Source organism: Oryzias latipes, chromosome 10 (genome assembly GCF_002234675.1).
Source record: "Oryzias latipes chromosome 10, ASM223467v1".
Classification (NCBI taxonomy): Eukaryota; Metazoa; Chordata; class Actinopteri; order Beloniformes; family Adrianichthyidae; genus Oryzias; species Oryzias latipes.
This window is the reverse complement of record NC_019868.2, coordinates 20,793,663-20,814,211: the sequence shown is the minus strand read 5'-3', so window position 1 is coordinate 20,814,211 and position 20,549 is coordinate 20,793,663. Positions and strand designations below refer to the sequence as shown.

At 38.6% G+C, this 20,549-nt stretch overlaps 1 protein-coding gene across 12 annotated transcripts in view; it reads right to left on the bottom strand.

Annotated features, from left to right (window-relative positions):
- Nucleotides 1-20,204, bottom strand: part of ablim3 (actin binding LIM protein family member 3) — a 42,958-nt gene extending 22,754 nt beyond the window's left edge. For 3 of the 12 annotated variants that reach the window (XM_011480378.3, XM_011480373.3, XM_011480377.3), the window contains exons 1-2: nucleotides 18,928-19,235; nucleotides 9,054-9,188 (exon numbers count right to left, since the gene is read on the bottom strand). In XM_011480378.3, the coding sequence (XP_011478680.1) occupies nucleotides 9,054-9,188; nucleotides 18,928-18,949 (157 nt within the window). In that variant the 5' untranslated portion in view covers nucleotides 18,950-19,235. Of the gene's footprint in view, nucleotides 1-9,053; nucleotides 9,189-18,927; nucleotides 19,272-19,825 lie in introns of those variants that run through there. The other 9 variants (XM_011480374.3, XM_011480375.3, XM_011480379.3 and 6 more) reach the window with 7 other exon arrangements.
- Between the last annotated feature and the right edge of the window lie 345 nt (nucleotides 20,205-20,549).

Genomic DNA, 20,549 nt, shown 5'->3' with positions numbered 1-20,549 from the left:
CACATAAATCCATCCCTGATGAGGTGGCAGAGTGCACAGGCGGAAACGGCAAGATGAAATAAGACAATATGTACAGAGAGGCATGATCATGGATCTTTACCATGTTGACAGCTCAGTCTACTGGAAGCAAAGTTATAGCTGAAAAATATCAGGAGATGCAAAACAAGGATCAGTGTAAAATTTGTCTGGAAGTGCCACACATTTTTGAATCGATGCTCAAAAATGCTACCATGCATAATTAAATATGCAATTTAAGACTCTTAGCGGATACTTAAATCATAGCTTTCCAATGCATTTGCAGAGTAAATATTTTAACATGTATTAAGCTTTAAAGTGGCAATTAACCAAATATTTCCCCAAATTATCTGAGTCACGAATATCTTTATATCTTATCTTGTTCCCTCAAAAACATTACTTTTCCAGTCTTCATCTAGATCTTTGCTATAAAGGTTTGTTTCTGGAATCTGCTCAGCCATGCATTGTGTACATTAGTCTATGGATACCCCAAACTCCAGACAGCCTTCTGGATCTGCTCAGACCGGATTGGATCAGCTGCGTGGATTGCTCACCTTTTACCTAATCACAGTTTTCTTCTAACAGGACGATTGGCTGGATGTGTTTTATAGGACATCCCCCTTGCTCGGTTGCCAGGAGGATGTAAACCTTCCACGGTTACCCTAGAGACAGCCAGGTCCCCATCTGAGTGATGGTGTGGTGGCACATTTGAAGATGCAGGGTTTTACCTAAAACGCATGAATATTAAACGTAGTCTCTAAATTGCAACTTTAAATTAGAAAGGCTGGAAAAATGTGCTTTTCCCAGCAAAATGAATATAAATATCCTTGCATTGCATTATTATTCTAAATTTTTTATTCCTTGATCACATGAAACAAAAGATGTTGAATATTCTTCACAGCTCATAAAAGAAGAAATATGAAGGTAGATGGAGTGTCCAACTCACAAAAGCAGAAGAGACTAAGTGATGTAACCAAACAATAAATGCATAAAATGTCACAAACGGCTTTTAAATTCAAAAGTAATCCAAGGTGTTAAAACTATGCATCCCTCCGAACTTAGTGCAAAAATACTGATATGGTTTCAAATCCATCTGACAGATCAGCCATGACTTGATTTGTGAAATTCACCCTACAAAAATGCCAAAATGTGAAATATATATTTTCTATTCTTTTGAGGGATATTTCAACAGACTACTTGCAGGCAGGCCTTTCACTTTTCAAGATTTCCTGAGACTCCCATTACCATTAAACAATATATTAAAAGCACAACCCCCCCACATGTGTGGAGGCCAGCATGATGGGTGGCGCTGGGATGGATTCCAGGGTCTCTGCTGCAGCACAGCGGTCGCTTCACGTGGCTAGAAGAAAGCGTCGAGTTGCAACCGCACTACCAACACCATTTAGCGCAGACTGCCATCCACAGAGGACATAAAACATGTGCACAGATGTTGTTCGAAAATATACTTCTGGTAATTAAAAGCTTTCCCTTCTAAATATGTTGCTAAGAGCTAGATTCCAGTGAGTTAAACTAAACGAAGTAAACCTAAAGAATTAAAGCACATCAAAGAGTCAGTATAATCTGTTTTAGTGATCTTTCCCTTAATTGAACTCTACTTTTTTCAAACACAAAATGAAAATAAACACAGGGGTTAAAAATAGACCAATAAAACAAAACAATATCCTTGAAAAGAAGTGGGTAGAAGAAGAATCTTCTATGTTCCCTTTTTACAATACATTATTTGTGCATATTTCTATTTGCACTTTCACATTACCTTCTGTATAGCCCCTATGCAGAAGTGACATTTTTTGTTTTTATTGATCATTTCTAGCCTTGTAAAGTTCCATCAGTGACATATTGTTGGTTTTTTGAATACATATAAACTTTTGCTTTGTTTTAAGCCTTCATCCAACCCGTTCCATAAACACATTTTCTTCTTTGCAGTACGAATGCACTGCTTTTTGAAGTTTAGCTGATTTCTTAACTCGTAACCCCATCTCTGTCCTTGAACATTTGTTTTATGTTTAATGGAAGTAAGTTATTTCTGGTTTTAAATATAATGCGGGCTGTTTTAAGTTTCAATAGTTTCCATAATTTCAATAAACCTGACTTTAAAAACAGTGCATTTGTATGTCGCATAATCCACACCATGAACTAGGGAAAAAACCTTTTTTGTATGATGTACAAAGACTGTGGATTTGTTTTATAAGTATTTCCCCAAACTTCTACACTGTACTGTAAATATGGTAGTAATGATTTAAACTAAAAGAAATGGCATCTCCCTTTCTTATTACTCTCTTTTCAGGAAGTAGGCATCATGAAATCACAAATCTGGTGATAGCATGTAGGCAGCTGTGGTCATTAGAACTTCACTGATTAGGCGTCCACAGGGGTCCTGCCCTGATTGGATATTTATCTCCATCCAACAGACGTGACGAACATTTCCTTATCAAAGTTGGACCTGGCTGGACGTTCGATTCGACACTGCCGCTCTCCTCCTCCTGTCCTCTTTGGTTTTGGAACTTTTTCCAAGTCTTTGTAGCTACGAGCACCAGCTCTCCACTTCATCTCAGTTTTATGCCCACAGTTCCCATCGCTACAGTTCTGCACCTCAGTGCATTTGTGTTTTCCTTTCACACTGCTTCCCTTTCCTCATCACCCCCCCCCCCCCCCCCGGGCTCTCTCGTGGGTCTAATGGACAAGCTTTGAACAGTAAACAAAACCAGCTCAATCTTTACTTTAAAACAAATTCAACCTTTTGTTTATTTTTAAGCTTTTTTTTCCTCTAGAAAATCTGTGACATCAGAGAAATTACTCACCTATGTAGCAAACAGAGAGAAAGCCCACTGACAGAAGAGACAAGAAGAATCGGTGTGTTTTTTACTTAGTTGGGCCAAATTGTGAGGTGGGGGAAGCATTGGTCAGACAGGAAGGAAGTAAAGGCACAAAAGTCTGCAGCTCAAACAGCACTTTTGTGGGTTTCAAGCCCAGAAAAAAAGAAAAAAAAGCCAAGCATGGTAGCAGATCTGCAGGAACGCATGGGCTAACAAGCACAGCGCTCCCACAACTTTTAAAAACTCAACACCATTTATTAGGAACAGCAATGAACTGACTGTTTAGAAGAAGAAAAAGTGTTGGGCAAGAACTGCTGAGCCAAATGGTGTTGATGATATGAATCACAAAGCTTCAATAGGATCAGTGTGCAATACCGAAACCTTCAGTAGAACAGAATTCTCGATGATTTAATATAATAACCATTCAATTTTTCCACAATAATTTATGGCAACGTTACTAATACAAAAAAAAATTGGAAAAACTTCCGACTTTTACTTTTAACAGCATTTGTAGACTATTCCAACCAGTTTGATGAAATTCCACAAACCTTCAGCTCCTGATTGGTGTTGGCCTTTTGCTTTAAGTTTTAATGTATGACAACCATGATAATGGGACACCCCAAAACAACAAGTGTTAAAAAAGGAAACAGAAAAATATCTTTAGTTTAAATCCAGAAAATACACTGTGTTTACTAATATGCATAGAAAAAAAATGAATTGGAACGACAGCGTGGCAACTGACACTTTGCTAGCTGACTTGTCTTTCTTGCTACAAATCTGTGATGAAAAAAGTTTCTTGCACATATATATTTACTTTGAGACAAGAATGTGGCTTATATTTCTCAAGCTTCTGATCATTGCTATAATGTACTAAAAAAAATGTACAATACTTATATGTTTTTTTTTTAAAAGAGCCAGACTAAATTATGTTTGTCTATGACAAAGACTTGGAAAAAGTTTGCAGATGGTGACAAACTTATGGGTAAAACACAAATAATAAAAACATCTAAACCTGAAAGCACAGCTCTGACTTTTTAATCTAGACTTAAGTAATGGACAGAACAATGAGTCTGGTTAAGGAATAGCATGGCTGGAAAGGACAACAACAGTATAAGAAAATAAAACCCATAAAGAATGTATCCCAGTAGCTTAGCAGAAAGAAGTCATGCATATTTGGCAGGGTCTCCCTTTTTTTGGCTGCTGGGTTTGATAAAGACCCAAGGTTGTCTTGTGAGGCTCTGTCCGAACAGCAGATCAGAACCACTGCTTCAGCTTTTAACCTTCTGAAAGCTGTTGAGGGGAATAAAAGAGGAAATGAGATCACTGACTTAAAAAGATAATCTCAACAATCACTTGGGGTTTTAGTAGAAGCAGTGGCAATCTGAGTGTCTTAACACAAATGGATGTGTTCGTCTCACACAACAGGAATTGCTAAATAAAAATGCCTTTTAATCATTCAGCATCTGAAAGCTTGGCTTTAACGTGCAGCTGTGCCATATACTGTATGCTAATGCTCGCTTTGTCACAACGGTATATGTATGAAGCCCATCACAGACGTGGTCCCCCAAAGGAGATGCAAACAGAGAGATAATTCTTGTCATATCTCAAATCCAGAGGAGTCATCAGGGAAAAGCACAGTTTCCCACCGTGCACCCATTTAGCTCCGCTGGAATCTCTCCCTAGCAACCACACATTGGTGTGGTGATTGGACCAGTGTACCAATGGTTGCTATAGCTACAGGAAGCTCCCCTTTGCTGTAACCCCCAATGTTCCTTTCAGTGATTTGTTTTTCTTTCTGGTTCTCCTAATAACCTTGCTTTCTTCTGCTCTTCTTTCTTTCTGTCCATTCCTCTGTTTTCTTTTGTTCTTTTCAGGAGTTGCTGTGAGGCTGCTGGCAGTACAGACAGAAAGCTGGTGTTGGTAACAAAGATGCTGGAGATTGAGGGACAATTTATCCGGAGGTGGGATTGGACTGATTCGAACTGTTATGCAGAAAGAGATGCAGCTAATTTGTGGGAGCACTGATGAGAATACATGCAAAAAATCTGCATTTTTGCACAAACCTTGAGTGAAAATCTCTGCTCACTCTATGCCCTAAAGTAGACTTAACATTAAAAAAAGAAAAATCCTGGTTAGTTTCCTAAAAATGACTAAATGTAGGGAGCAAATCTTGCCACAGCTTGTGTATTAGTTTTACTTCTGTGTGAAACAAACACACAACTGTTTAGACTTATGCCTGTGATTTAAGAGAAAATGAGCGTTATGCTTCTAAAATAGAAGAATGTGTATTTGCTGGAATGTGAGAGTGGCAATTATGCTTTTGGAGGCCGGGTAAATGTGGTCACTATGTCAGTAAAGCGCCATGCCCGAGTCGGCCTAGACACTTGTGATGGTGGCATTTGCTGCCACGCCCGTGGCAAAATGATGGTCACGGCCCATGCACTGCACACTCTCTTTTCCAAAACAACTGTTTTTTTTTTTTTTGAATAATGTTCTGTTGCTCTCATTTGGCAACTTGGTCCCTCATATCCTCTACAGTCAGTGATGACCTGGATCCAATCATAGAACACCAGCAGGTTCTTCTATTTGTTCAAAGTCAAAGCCTTACTGTGTGGGTTGACTTCTGTCTTCAACCTTTTCTACATTTTACTTAAGAGCTGATTACACGCTGCCTCTTTATGTTACAATCAGCGGTGGTGATTGGTTCAAATGAGAGGCTAAATGCACATGATTAGTTATCTGCTCCTCCTCTGACAGATGCATGAGCGAGGAGTTATGATAATGTAGCAGACAGAGAGGCAGCAATATAGGCCAATGGAGGGAAGATGAAATTATGGCTGTGTATATTTTTACATGCCGACAATAGAGGTGAAAGAGATCCCATGTGATTATTCAGACCATTTAAGACTAAATAGTCAGTCTTTTCAGGCAAGGACAATCAGTCCTTTTGGTTTAAATAGATGCTGGGATAAGTGTTAAAAAGGAAGCAAGAAGCAGAAGAAAAGGGTCAAATTCTGTGATGTTATTTCAATAATTCTGTAGTCGAAATGAAGGTAAATGACAGAGCATAACATTAAAAGTGGCCAATGAATTGATTTACATAAATAAGTTTAATATTTCTGTATAAAAAAGAGGAATACAGTCAAAACTGAAAAACAAATTGCAATACCCGAGGCTTTAAGTGCAGATTGTCAGTTTGTTGAAATATTGCAACTTGGCATCCAAGTGACAATATTATTCCCTCTTACTTTGCAAAATGAATTTCATGCTTGAATGACGTTCATCAAAAAGGAAAACAAAATATGGGAAAAGAAGAAACTGACAGAAGACATAAATACATTATGTTCTCAAACCCCACAGTTCACAGTCTGTAGAGGCAACAAATGAAGCAGACAGACTGAAAATAGAGAGCTGAGTAGACGTAGAGTTGATGAAGTTCAAAAGAACATGCAACATGTTTATAAATGGGTGGCACCCTGAACAATAAAGCTTTAGAAAACTGCTGGCTATGCAGAAGCCTGTTCTGGACTGTATGTGGCAGTCTCATAGCACAATAACGCCCAATCATTGATTCTGGGATGACAAAACCTCACTTGTGAATGAACCGACAGAGTTGTCTGGTAGCTTTACTGAATTATTCAGATCAATGATACAAGGAATCAAAGAATCAAAAGACGTAAACTGAAATTACACTAAATGATGATGTAATGTTGAGGCAACAGAAACAGCCTCCCCATCCCCCCTTTTCTTCTCTGTTTCAGTGCTCCCCCTTTTCTCAGAGGCACCAAACGGAGCCTTTTGATTGGTTAATTCCACCTTAGAGATGCTGAGAATATCCACCAACCAGGGCCCAGGTGTCCCTTCACATAGTTACCACAGCAACCACTCACAACCACAGAGAGCGCGCACACATATGATGATGTGCACACTCAAGGGCATCAGTTCATGATTGTATGGTGTGACTGAAAGCTGGAGTTTTCAAGCATGTTCAATTTACAAGCCATGCTTGTAAATTTTCGTGGAGAAAAACCCGGCAGAGCCGGTTTGAAGGGACAAAGAATTATAACCTGAAATTATAAATAAAATAAAAATATATTGAAATAGGAAAAAATATATAACTATAATTGGAAAAAATAAAACCGATAGTTGTAGATTTTGACTTACACGAATATGTTTGGTTAACATAAACAGTAGAAAATGACTATTTACTTGCACAACTCAGCAAACATTCACACCTGGTGGGTTTTAAATGTTATTTTGACACTGAGCACAGGTGCTTTACGTTGGCAAGCAGCATGAAAAATGGTATGCTTCTCCTCCTTTTGATGACTAGTTCTAACTTGCACAGATACCTTACATTCACAAGAACCTGGATACTGAATTTATTGTCAGGAGATGCACATTGTTTTGCAAAGTATTAACTATACAAGATTAATACTTTAGTATTATTTTTCATTAAACAGTATTTATTTCTCAAGTTCATATTAAAGGTTTGTTTTTCCCAAGAAATTGTTTCCCAAATGCTTTTCTGGACCAAAAATAGTTACTTGGCAATAAAGTTTCTCCAAAACAAAGTGGTTAACTAACTGAGCGTTACAATGCAGTGAGTGGTCCTGGCTAATCCTGCCCTGCTGAATGGGTGATTATGTCACTGCTGAGTCTATTATAGGTTACTGATGTTCCCACATAGCACTGCAAAGCTAATAAAGTTAATCTCTTTAGGCAACTGCTTCAACTGAAGGAAAATCCTTTACAAGATGCAAGAACAACAAGCTACGTTAGCAGGTGCCAATGTGCCCCACAGTCAAGTCAGATCTATTCCAATTCCCACCGCAGGAGAAAAACTCTCAGTCTAAGTAATGGCAAATGGAGGATTACTATGTTTCTGACAATATATAGAACAGACCAAAAGTTTTGACACACCTTCTCATTCACACAGGGAAGGTGTGTCCAAACTTTTGGTCTGTACTGTCTGTGTGTGTGTACAGGTGTGTGAAAAAGAATGTGGTCAAAAAAGATTTAATTATCTCTGTCTTTGAAAGAAGTTTTTGCCTCACTGAAATTAGTAAATAGCAATAATGGTCAATAATATCTAGGAATAGACACGGTCTAATGCTTTCACACCGGAGCTTTAGCTATTCAACCGTTTACGCACTTAACGTAATACCAACAGATTCTAAATTGTAGAAAAGCAGGCTTGGGCTAATATATAAAATTGCACAGCACTGAAGTGCTTACCCAAACCATGTAAATCAGCTAATTCTGTTTTGGAGAAAAGCAGCTTTGCGTCATAATGCAACACCAATATCATAGATAACACCGATTTGCACCAATATGCAACACATTACTAACGTAAAGGGTTGCATATCGGTGGAAAACCGATATAAAAAGCAACTTTTCTCTACGTCAGAATCAGCTAAGTTATGGTATTTCAAAGAGCACGTGTTATTTAGGAATCACCGGCAACATCTCCGGTGTTGAAGCGGTAACACTTATAATGTATATTGTAAATAAATCGAGGTAAATCTCTTTTCTAAGTACTGCTTTTACACTAGGCCAGTTTGGCCCAAGCTACATTTTGTTTCCTTGGAAAATCTACTTTGTTTGGGAAGCGTGTGAGCTTACATTACAAAATATTTTTTACTATGTTATATTTAGAATTATATTATACAATCATATCATCTTATATTTAAAAATCTTACAGGACTCTGTGGAGGAAGTGTTTCGTTTAAAAATATAATGACTGATGACTTATGGAAGTAGAGCCCCCGACCAACCAATTCGCAGGAAGCTGCTTCCCACATATGAAGACAGCTGGAAAACAAAGGTATCTTCCCTCTTGCACAAACTATAGTGAACCTTGGTGCAGTTTACTACAGTGTGATTTCCCAGGAGTCCAAAAAGACAAAGAAACACAGAAAGTTTTAAAATTACTCAATGATAAATATTGTTTTGCATGGAAATTAAAGTTAGAGAACCGCCAAGACTAGCAGGTTTTCTTTTCAGTTTTTTATGTTTTAGGTTAAAGCTTGTTTAATGTAACACTGCTCTCAAATGATAAGCAATGGTGGTTGTGTAATGAAAGGGAACCAGGTAAAATGAAGGTGTGGGATTTGTTTTGCATTACCCGAACATAGATCAAGAAACCCTGCTAGTGTTAAAGCTTCCTGACTTTTGTCCTGGGAGATAACCTCCCGTTCTTACCAGTGCAGGTGAAACACTTCACATGAAAGTGAGTTTCTTGGACCCGGACCACCTCTCCTTTGCAAATCTCACGACATCGCTGGCATCGGATTGGTCCAGAGCACTTTTCAGAGCCTGTTGAGCTTTGTTGATAAGCTGGAGACACAAAAAGACACAAAAAGAGTATTTAATTTAATTTAGCCGAGAAGTGTATTTTTAAGGTGGTATTTTTTTCTTACGGGATTAAGCAATGTTCAAAATAAGAAATCCAAATACGATATCAATTTCTTTGTCCACTATGTGAATGTGTAGTTTGGTGTGCCTTATACATTGCAAACATTTGAAAATATACCATTCATTGACAATATAACCTAGATTGTAAACTACAATAATTGTTTTAATGGCTCAGAGTAAATGCACTATATAAACCAAGACTGCCATTGGACTAGGTGGTCAACTGCAGTTGCGTGGTTTGGTACAGATTGTCTGGTTTGTAGAGTGCGGTCTGATTGTACAGCAGACTACAGCCTGCATTGTCCACAGAAAAAGATGAGTGTGTAATTCTGTCGACACTTATTCTGAAGCTGCGAGGTCTGACACTTATAAAGTGGGTAAGCTCCAGTCTCTCTCTCCAACAGGTCTCCATTTTTACACACACTCATACCTCATGAGACACACAGAAGATATTGCAGCGCGACTTGAGGAAGCGGATGGATCCTGTTACCTCATTATGCATTAGCTTACAGGTCCGACTCCTGCAAAGCCGATAGTTATTTCACACAGTCAGGTAAGATTGCCCTCCCATCCCGCCTGCCCCAACGCTGCTTAAATTACGGGCGTCATAAAAGAGGAAAAAGGTTACCGTGATTTATCAACTAAATTATAAATGAGTAATAAAACTAATGTGAAAATAAACCTTTCGGGCTATTGAGAGACTGTTTCCTCCTCTGACCTATAAACAGACTTGTTTTTTTTAAGCCTTACAATATAGACTCTGTGCCAGAACAGCTGGGCTCATTCTCTTATTTATCTCCATCTTCCATAAGGAACATGAGTGGTCCAAGTGTCTGGTGACGGGGATTAATGGAGGCGCATCCAGCTGGCCTGACAACTTGAACAACTCACTGCGGGCTTTTGCTACTCCAGTAAGTGCAGCAACAGCAGCCAGCATATCAGAACAACAAAGCAGCTGGTTTCATCTGAAGAATCCCAAAGGCCTTGCATCACTTAGAAAGTCTATAAGCTGCGTGTATCATGAAGCATGAGAGCTCACTGTGTTCTCTGACTTTGGGAGCAGTAGAATCTATTACAAGGGCACCAATTATTTCTATTTCATCTCTGCTTCATGCTTGTTGGTGTTTTTCTAAATGCCCAGAAGACAAAAAATAAAAAATAGGCTAACTATGATGGTAGCGGACGATAATAAGACCAAAAAATTCAGTATTTTTTTATTCCACACATGTCTTATTTGCACCAAAACACCCAACATGTGAGATATTAGTCTTATGATTAGACAGGGCTCCACAACCGCCACCAACTTGGTCCGATGTTAATAAACCCATTGCTTTCCCAAAATGGACAACAAGTGGGACAAAACAAGCCTGAAACGTACCAAGTAAGACCTAGACCTTACCTTAAGGGTAAGGACCTGAAAGACACCTGCCAACAAAAAGGTCACATTTTAATGTAAAATCCGAGTTTAAACTTTTCTGAGTTTGCATGTCCCCATTGTGGGTTTTCTCCAGGCATTCTGGCTTTATCCCACATTCCCAAATTATGCTTTACAGGTAAACTGGAGACTCTAATTTGCCTCTAGGTGTGGTGTGCATGTGAGTGTGGGTGTGCGAGTGTGGATAAATTGGATGGATGGGCAACTGCTCCCAAACAAAACCATTTTAAATAGGAATTTGAAACGTTAGTTTTAACATGTTCACTTAGCAGGACTTAGATATTTATGTAAATTGTGTGCAGTCCTGTAGTGAATTAGTATTGTTGGCTAATTATGTGGGCTGCACTGTGGGGGAGTGGTTTGCACTTTTGCCTTACAGAAAATTTATCGTTATCGTGATATGAAGCTGTGTAACGCGAATATCGCAAAAGACTGTGAAAATTGCAAAAATGGTTACCTTAACAACAATCTTATGACAGCGTCAAGTATTTCACAAATCTAACGCATTTGATCAATTGCATGGACCCCTTCACATTGTTGACCAATCGGATGAGGCTCTTTTATGTTAGATGTTTGCCTCCCATGTAGACAAGGGTCATTTGGAGTATGATTTAAGCTATGTTGACTCTTATTTAAATTAAACTTTTGCAGTGAAATGGAATTGATGTTTTTGGTTCTTTTGCTATTTGTTCATGTATTGCAAGTTATATCGTTATCACAATGTTGATCACCAATATCGCAAAGCGCAGGTTTTCCTCATATCGTGCAGGCCTCCTTTGTAGGTTAATTGATGACCTTAATTGATGATCCTTAGATGTGAATGGGTGTGTGAGCGAGTGTGTGCGTGTGTGGCCCTGCAACAGACTGGCAATCTGTCCCCCACCTTTGCCAACAGTAGTTGGGTTGGCCCCAGCTTCTTTGTAGCCACAAATTGGATTTAACAAATTCAGAAAATGGATGGACGGATGGATGTTCCCGATTTTTTAACTTTGTAAAAATGTACAGTTAATTCTGTAAATGGCAAAAGCAGAAAAATACTTTTTGATCAGACCCATCTGGTACTACTGCATTCAGGCTGCATCTCCGCACAATCTGAAATTAACAGTTGAGCATTTTTTTTCTGCAGAGCTGTTTAAACGGAGTAAACTGGCAACTGGTCGATCAGTTTTAGAGCATCAGTATTAAATTTAGAGATAGGCGAATGCACCTTAAAAGTAGTTTGCCGAGTCCAAATCCATTACACTTTACCTTTAAACACCAGGGGTAAAACTGTACTAAAGTTGATGTTTCTGACACTTATGATCGCTGAAAAAATAATCAAATAAAAAAAGAATCTGATTTGTATTTGTTGGATCACTGAAGTTAGGGGCAGTCTGTGTGATACACTTACACTATGAAGTAGTCTGATGTAACTGTTATTTATTATACCTTTAGTGTGAGAAATTGATGTAGCAATGAGGGCATAAATCCACAGATGGATGAGAAAATATTTGCACTACGTAGGTTGTTTATTTTCCTGTTCAAGACAGGAGTGTGAGCACAAGAAGTAGGCAAGAATGATCTTTTTCCGCTCGCCGTCTCCCACACTTATGTCTCAGTTAGTTCATTGTTTCACACACAATGCTGGCAGGACCGCTGAGACCCATTAACCTGCCTGATGAACACCAGCCACGGCTCTAAATGAAATTCTCTAAAAAACGTTTATGCTTCTCTTTTAAAAACTAAAATGAAAACATTGATCGAAACAGCCCGGGAATGACAAAATGAGTGTTTATTGAGCATGCAGTCGTAAAAACATTAGTTTGCATCAAAGTCCCACTACATTCATCTTTTGATCTGCTTTTAAAGGCATTTCCAGTGGTCTTTTAATTATAATTATGCCATTTTTAGCCTGAATCAAAAAATCTGTGTTGTTTACATAGTTTCTGCAGAGTGACAGGAGTTTATCAGAATTTTGTTTTGGCTGGAAGTGTTTGTGCAAAGTTGAGCCTACCCTAATTTCCCCTCATCCCTTTGTTTACACTCTCTCCCATTAGCTCACAGCCCCTCACAACCCCAACCTAACACAACCAGTGGAACAAAAATGGGTAAGGGGTCCAATCATACGGTTTTTAACTATAAGACAATGAATCTTTTTGTATGTACATGATGCTTCTTCCGTTTTTTGAAAGTGAATACCACAAAAGCTAAGAAAAGAAAGAATCCAATAACATAATCAGCTTATGAGATGATACATTATGTAACTAAATGTGCCTGTGTTTTCACTCTAAGACGAGACAAAGCTCTGGTGTGTCCAAACCCATTACAGAGATCCTAAAAATCCCACCACATCCACCTACGCTGAGGTGTTGAGTCATCCCTCTAATGATAGCAACCAGACTACAGGTGTAATCCACTGAGTCCACATCAGCACGGAGAGCCTCAGGGGAGCGGCTCCAGCGGCAATCAGTTGATAGCAGCGCAGCGCACCGGTCAGAGAGGCCAGTAGCTTCCCAGGGGACTGGCACTATTTCTGCCCTTCCCCTGACAGCTCAGAGGAACAACATGCCTGGAGTGCAGCCAAAATGGAATCCTGGGTGTTGACGAATCCAAATTATGAGTATAGGAGTACAACAGACTTTCCGTATTTTCAATGATTGCCAAAATCTTAAAATGCTACATTTTCTGTCTAAACAGTAAATGTTTTTTTTATTATTGTTTTTCTAGTTTCTACTCATCTAATGTATATCAATATATATAAAACACTATTTTTCAAAGTTTCTTACTGACTGCAGTCTTGTTTAAAAGTCAATACATTTGTTTTGAAATCACTTATTTTATTTTTGAGCTGAGGCATCCCATCATGGCATGCGGATGCATGTATTTGGCCAAAGTGCATAGACAAAATACATTCCAAAATAACCGTTTTGCTATTTCAAAAGAACATAGTCGTGAAGCTTTGGGGCAGTTTCAATAAGGAAGCTGGACCTTACTTATAGATATGCTGGGTTGTTACATCCCTCTGCACACCATCCTCAATTAGTCTTTCACTTTGAACCAGTAGCTAAACAGCCCGCCTTCTTTTCAGCTAATCACAAAAATATTGTTGTCTTTAAATTCACGAAAGGTTGTCTCTCTCTGCCTTTTTGACGATTCACCAGCGCTTCTCCACCCAGCGATGTTTTAGAACGGTCTGGTCTCCAAGCACCATCAGCGTGTAGGCTCTGGGGTTTATGGTCCGAATTCATCCCAAGCACACAAGACGTCATCGGCCCAGAACCTAACCAAAGATTAACATCTTGCTGTAATACAAAAAAAACTATATCCACATTCATAGTAACTCATATCTCATTCATTCATTTTCTATTCCGTTTGGTCCCTTTTGGGGTAATGAGGCTGCCGGAGCCTATCCGGGCCACTTGTGGGTGAAGGCAGGGGATGCCAGTCTGTCACAGGCTAGAATGTCCACAATCACACACCCATTCACTCTCACACTCATGGACAATTTAGAGTTGCCAATTAACCTATGAAGCATGTTTTTGGATGGTGGGAGGAAGCTGGAGATCCCAGAGAGAACCCATGCATTCATGTCCCCCAGCTGGGACTTGAACTGGGGGCCTTCTTGCTGTGAGGCAAGAGCGCTAACCACTGCGCCACTGTGCAGCCCTCATTATACTCATTATATCTCATTACATTTTTAAAAGAATCAATATTTTAAAGTCCCATTCCGGTCATCTTTTGATTTATTGTAAAAGCATTCCCAAACTGGTGTTTTGCAAAGCCGCAGTAGTTCATTAAAAATTTGTTTCTGAGTTGAAGGCGGGACCAGTGGAAGCTTGTGGCCCGCCCTGCATATTTTCTACATAACAAATAGACTCTTTTTTCATCTATTCCTGATTCACAACAATTTAAATAAAGAAATACGCAGATATTTAAAAAAAAATCTTAATTCATTCTTAATTATAAGGCAAGTATTGATAGAAATGACTAGATTATTTTTCTGAATTCATGTCCTACATCATCAGAAAAATGCCACAACATGTTAAAGACACAAAAAAAACACTTTCATCAAAGTGGGTTTTTATATCTTTATCTATTTATAAAACAGATTAAAAAAGGCTTAAATTCAACTCTGTTCATTTAAAATGTAGCTGGTATGAAAAAAGTTAAGGCTGAAAAAGGGGTTTAAGAGTTAAAGTTTATGAAGTTTTTTAAAATATGGATGTTTATAATTTTCCTTTAAATTTTTACGTTTAAACTTCTTTTAATATTGATATATGACCTAAATATTCAATCACATCTTTAAAAATCTTCATCTTATTTAGAGCTTTTGCAGATTCTCCTAATAATGAATGGTTTTAAAAAGGAGGATAATCCCCACCCCCCCATCAATTACCAATACTTTTGCCGTAAATATAAATGACTAAACACTGTCAGCTTTGTCATGGTAGGAATAACACGTCAATGTAAGGGTGGGGTCATCTAAGATAGCACAAGGGTTAACTGACTAAAAACCTATAAATATCATGAATCTCATCTGGCGTGGATATCCTGAAAGGGTTTTCCAAGACCAGCTGGAGCAGTAAAATGTCCCAAACTGATCTTTTTTTCTGCTGTGGACTGCATATCTTCAACCATTGCTCACTTAGAACATTTTCAGAGTCAGTAGGCTCAGTAAAAATGAGCAAAAAACACTTTTTATTCACCAAAGACTGGAGTTTTCATACTAAGTCTCTCCACAATGAACATCTCTATTATCTGCTCTAAATCTGAGGCAGCCATCGATTGGGGCACTTTGTGACTTCCCCCAATCCCATTTTCTTTATCTATCATCATCTCCATCAGGTCTTGGGCTGGAAACAGCCATTTTTTTGTACAGGAGTGACACAAACACTCCACAGATAAAGAGAAGAGGGTTTGTCTGATCACCAAGTCCTTCCAGAAGCCAAGGTCATTAAAACAGGCTGGGTCCTCAAGGACAGAGCAGAGCTTTAGCACCAAATCAGTTATTTATTCAATTTAACAAACTAAGCTTAGAGTTTACAAAGACAAACACATTTTGGTTCCATGCCATCTCTGTTGTTTGTTTTCCAGGTTATTAATGAGCAGTGTACACCACTGTCAAAGATGAACCAAAATACACATTTTTTTTCCCCAAATTGATGCCAGTTGTTGGTGACTGCAGATAAAAATTCCTTGGAACATCCCAGTATCTGTGTTTGCATCTGTGCATACTCTCCTCCTGCCTTTGTTCCCAGTGTTATTGAGCGGAGGCGCCTGGCATTATGGAGTGATGAATAGCGTTTGGCTCTGCTTTGGACTGTGCACCAGATGAAGCAGGAGCACAGAAATCATAAACGATACGACTCCCCTCCTTCCCCACCGTTGCCTCTAGTTTATTCCCTCATAAAAACCAGGGGAGCGCAGCTGACAACAAAACAGTACAAAGAGAAACCCATCATTGAATCTGCAGCTGCACGTTCTGTTTAGGTCTACATTTTACGCAGCCCATCTGTGGACGAAGATGAGGAGCAAATAATTTATCAGTTCTCAACTTATTAGCCAACAACTGAGCTACTCAGCTGCTACACTTCCTTATTTTTACATCACAATGATGTACTGACTGCGTATACCTGTCATAAAGTTTTGAGTGCAGTTCTCACTGTTCAATTTTTAAGCATTTTTAAAAAATAGTTACATCTATTATCATCATTTTTTTTATTGCCAGCTGTTTTAAGCAATCATACCGAGGCAGATGAGTATTACCTCAACAACAGGGAGACATTTTTTTATTTTTATTTTTTCATTTAAGTTGCAAAGCACAGACTTTCATATCATTTATGCTCCTGGATCATCAAATTCTCTTCTAGTTTCAAAATACAGTCACCCGTGACAAAGTTATCAAACTGTTTTTGCATTTTCAGATCTACAGTAACTAGATCAAGAAAATTCACAAAACAAAAGCTTATCAAATCCAATGACTGAAACACTAAGGACTTATCTAAGGACTTAAAACAAACAGATTTAATATTTTTTTCAAGACATTTGGAAAACTTTTCTGCTGAATGCCATTTTAATTTTTTATTGAGTTGTAGAAGCATCGCTGTAGTGTATATGTTTTGTTAGGTGCATCTCACATAGCTCAACTATGTTCCAGAAGGTATTTTGCTTAAAGACACACTCCGTTAAAATTGTGTTTTTGGTTTTTTGAGGATGTTCTTGTGGCATTTTTCAGATGATGGAGGACATACAGTATATAAAGAGATATAAGCTCAAAATTGCATTCCTAATTATTTTTTTATTGAAATCATTGTGAATCAGGAGCAGACGAAAATATGCAATTTGAAAAAGAGCTTATTTGTGACCAAATCTGTAAGCTCCCCGCTCCGCTATATTCCAAACAAATTGATCCGTGTACGTCTTTGTTTTTCCTCGTCTGAGCTGGTATCTGGATCAAAACTGTTTGCCTACACAACTCCGACATTGCTCGTCATTTTTGTTTGGTTGTGGGGGTGAGGGGCTGTAAGCTAGCGGGAGAGAGTCTAAACAGAGAGCTCTCAGCAATGGGGAGGTAAGGGGGGTGGGGTGGCACTGTGCCAACAGTCCCGCCCACAACTCAGAGGTGAATTTCCAAGCAAATATGTCGCTCTGCAGAAATTGTCTTAGAAAAGACAAGATTTTTTATTTTGGCAAAATAATGCATAGTCATAATTACAGCGGTTCCTTAAACACAAGAGAGTTTTCCCATCACTTGTTATCTAATCTGAACAAATATGAACCTAAAGTGCTAAATTGTAAGATTAAACAAGAAGCAAAGTAGTTTTCTAGAGTGCAGTGAAAGACCATAAAAAGAATCAATCAATGTCACATTTCATAGCGAAAGACTGAGTCAATTCCCAACATCTACTTTTTTAAGCTGTGCTTTAGTCACACGAAATGTTATGTGATTAAACTAAACCAGATCAAAATCAACACATCCATCTAATTAGCCTTCTACCTTTACATCCAGGTATATCAAAGGTTATTCATCAGAACCCAATGCTTCAGCCTAACCTCCATTCTCCTGTAAATTCATTTTTCCAGAGTTATATAGTAAAAATGATAAACTTTATTTATAAAGCACTTAAATTGCCCACACAGACCAGAAGTATAGTAACATAACCGAGAATAAAACGTAAATAATAAGATAAAAACTGATAAAAAGTGCACAAGGATATTGTACATTGTTGAAACAAAACTAAAAACATTACATAAAAGAATAAACTGAAATGTGGTGGGTTAAAGTAAGAGAGGGAACCACTTCTTTGTGTATTAAAGCCAAATTTAAAAAAGTGGGTTTTAAGAGTTTATCAAAATAAAATGATTTGTCTGCCAAAATATGCTTTGCTTTAACAAATTAATTTATTAGTAAATTAAAATAGTTTAGTTATTATACTATAAAATAAAGCTTTTATCTTGGTAGGTATATCTGATCAAAATGACACAAAAACATGCTGTTTTCTTGGTACTTGTGTATTTTAAACAACTTTTAAAAGTAGTTTGAAATAATAGAAATTTCAAAGTAGACAAATAAATTTAATTTTAAATGTATACATATTTTTTTTTCAAATTCCGGTATCTTTAACTGAATTTTCTTTGTCGTTTTTTGTGAATACAGAAAAGAAAGAGCAAAGAAAAACCTGTCAGTGTTGCCTGTGATTTATGGCTCTGCAGATCCCCTCTGGTACTTGAACTCAATGATCTGTATATTGATCAACATGTGTTTTATTGCTCCCTTGAAACACACAAGCTACACTGTACTGCATGTCCTCTCTGACACAAAAACACTCAGAATCTTATATTCTCTGTAAAAATTCATGGGTCTCATCCTCAAACGTTTTGTTTTTTTGGTAAAAGAACATGTTTTTCCGTTTTGTTGGACAACCGTGGTACTAATCCGGCTGACCGCAAAGTAACTAAAAGGTAAAGATAGACATTTAAGATAAAATCATGTTAACAGCCTTTGGGCAATCACACCCAAAAAGTGGGAAAAAAAAACTGCTCAGAGTGCAGCTTTACAGGCCCAGTCATGACTGAGCATGAGCAAACGTGGTCTAAAAACTGGAAAAGGTCCCCTCATGCCTGCAGTGTTGGAAGACCAAAGTTCATGCACCGACCTGAGAGGTGTGAACACACACGCACACACACACACGCATGTTATTAACTTCAGCCTTACAAGCAAACCGTAAGTTTGAGCGCGACACATACCACATGCTGACTTTGCCCTCATGTCTGTGCACAATCCTGTTTGACCACATGCTTCTGATTCCCAGGGACTTTGTAGTTACAACCAAGCTGGCCGTCTGTGCTACCCCTCCGCCCTCGTTGTCAAATGAGCTCGACTACAGATGTGGTCATACTATTTCAATTATACAATAAGCATACATAGATGGAGCATCCCGGCGAGCTCAAGGGCGGACAGGAAGTGCCTGACGCCATCAGTCCCCTAAGTAACCAGGTGTAGATCAAGTCCTCCCAGCAGTACAGACGGACAGCTAAGCTGCAAAGAATTTAAAAACCAAAACATCAACACCCGGACATCTACATAACAAAGTAAAGGCGTGCACACAGATGAATGCAGGAAAGCCCTGATTCAGCTGACAGAGGATCAGAGTCAGCTGACACAAGGTCAGCTCCGTATTATGATTGTCCCTGAGCCATTCTAGGGGAACAGTGACAGAAGCCCCCAGGCTCGCTGTCAGGTTTGTTTGTCATGTGCTGCATCACAAATCTGCACAGCTGGAAGGTCAGAGGCTTCCCATCAAATGAGGACTCTGCTCCTACAATGTACAGGTTTGAGGACGGGTGGGCTAAGAGCAGCTAAGAGTTGTGATGAAGACCCTAAAGTGTCAAAATAAAGTCACTAGGAGCAGAAGTAACATGCTGATAAGAATCTTAAAATATAATGTTCCTCTTGATATATTTAGCTTTAACCCCCATAAATCTGTTCAATCTTCAATATAGTTAATAAACACTTGCATGCAAGGGAAGAAATAAATATTGAAATTGAAAATTGGTACTTTGCATTTTCCCTGAAAGAATTCTTATGGATTTTTAGTGCACTTCTGAAAGATAAAGCGCGCTCAACAACAATCACTTCACTTACCACTGGAACTCATGATGTCCAATGTCTTCTTCTCCAAAACAAAGCTACCTGGTCGATAAGAATCCCATAGAGGACACCATCAGCTTTGTTTCCTAAATCGAAATAGTATTAATGAAAAACGATGTCCGGGCAAAGCAAAGGATGCTCCTCTCTTCCTGACTGCTTCCAGTCCAATTCATGGGAAGGTCTGGGTGGATGCAGGGATTAAAGAAAGAAAAATAATAAGAATAAGGGAACAGAAGAAGAGGAAATGATGTTTTCAGCGGCAGGGTCCGGAATAAAACTCTATTGCTTGCTCATCCGCTCGTCTGTTTATGAAGTGAAACCGGGGGGGTGGGGGGTGGGGGGTGGAACAGAAATACGACGTCGCTCACTTGGATTCCACCTTTTCATTCTGATCCTCCACAGCCGCCTCGCGCTGTCAATGCAGCCGCCGGATGCTCCCGGGCTCATTTCTTTCAAAATAAAATACATCCGTGAAAACTGGAAACCGTATCAATTGCTGTTTGAAACTTCTTTAACCCTGTTAACCCCACTACACATAAAAAAGAATTAAGGGGCGGGGAGGGTAATTGACATTTTTTTAAACTCTTCAAGAAAATCCACACAGAAAAAAATACAACACAATTTTTATGAGATATTACTAGTGTCATTTATTATATGTTGGGATATTTGGTGTGTTTTTCCTCACAACAATGCAGAAATATTGACAAGAATTTCGGGG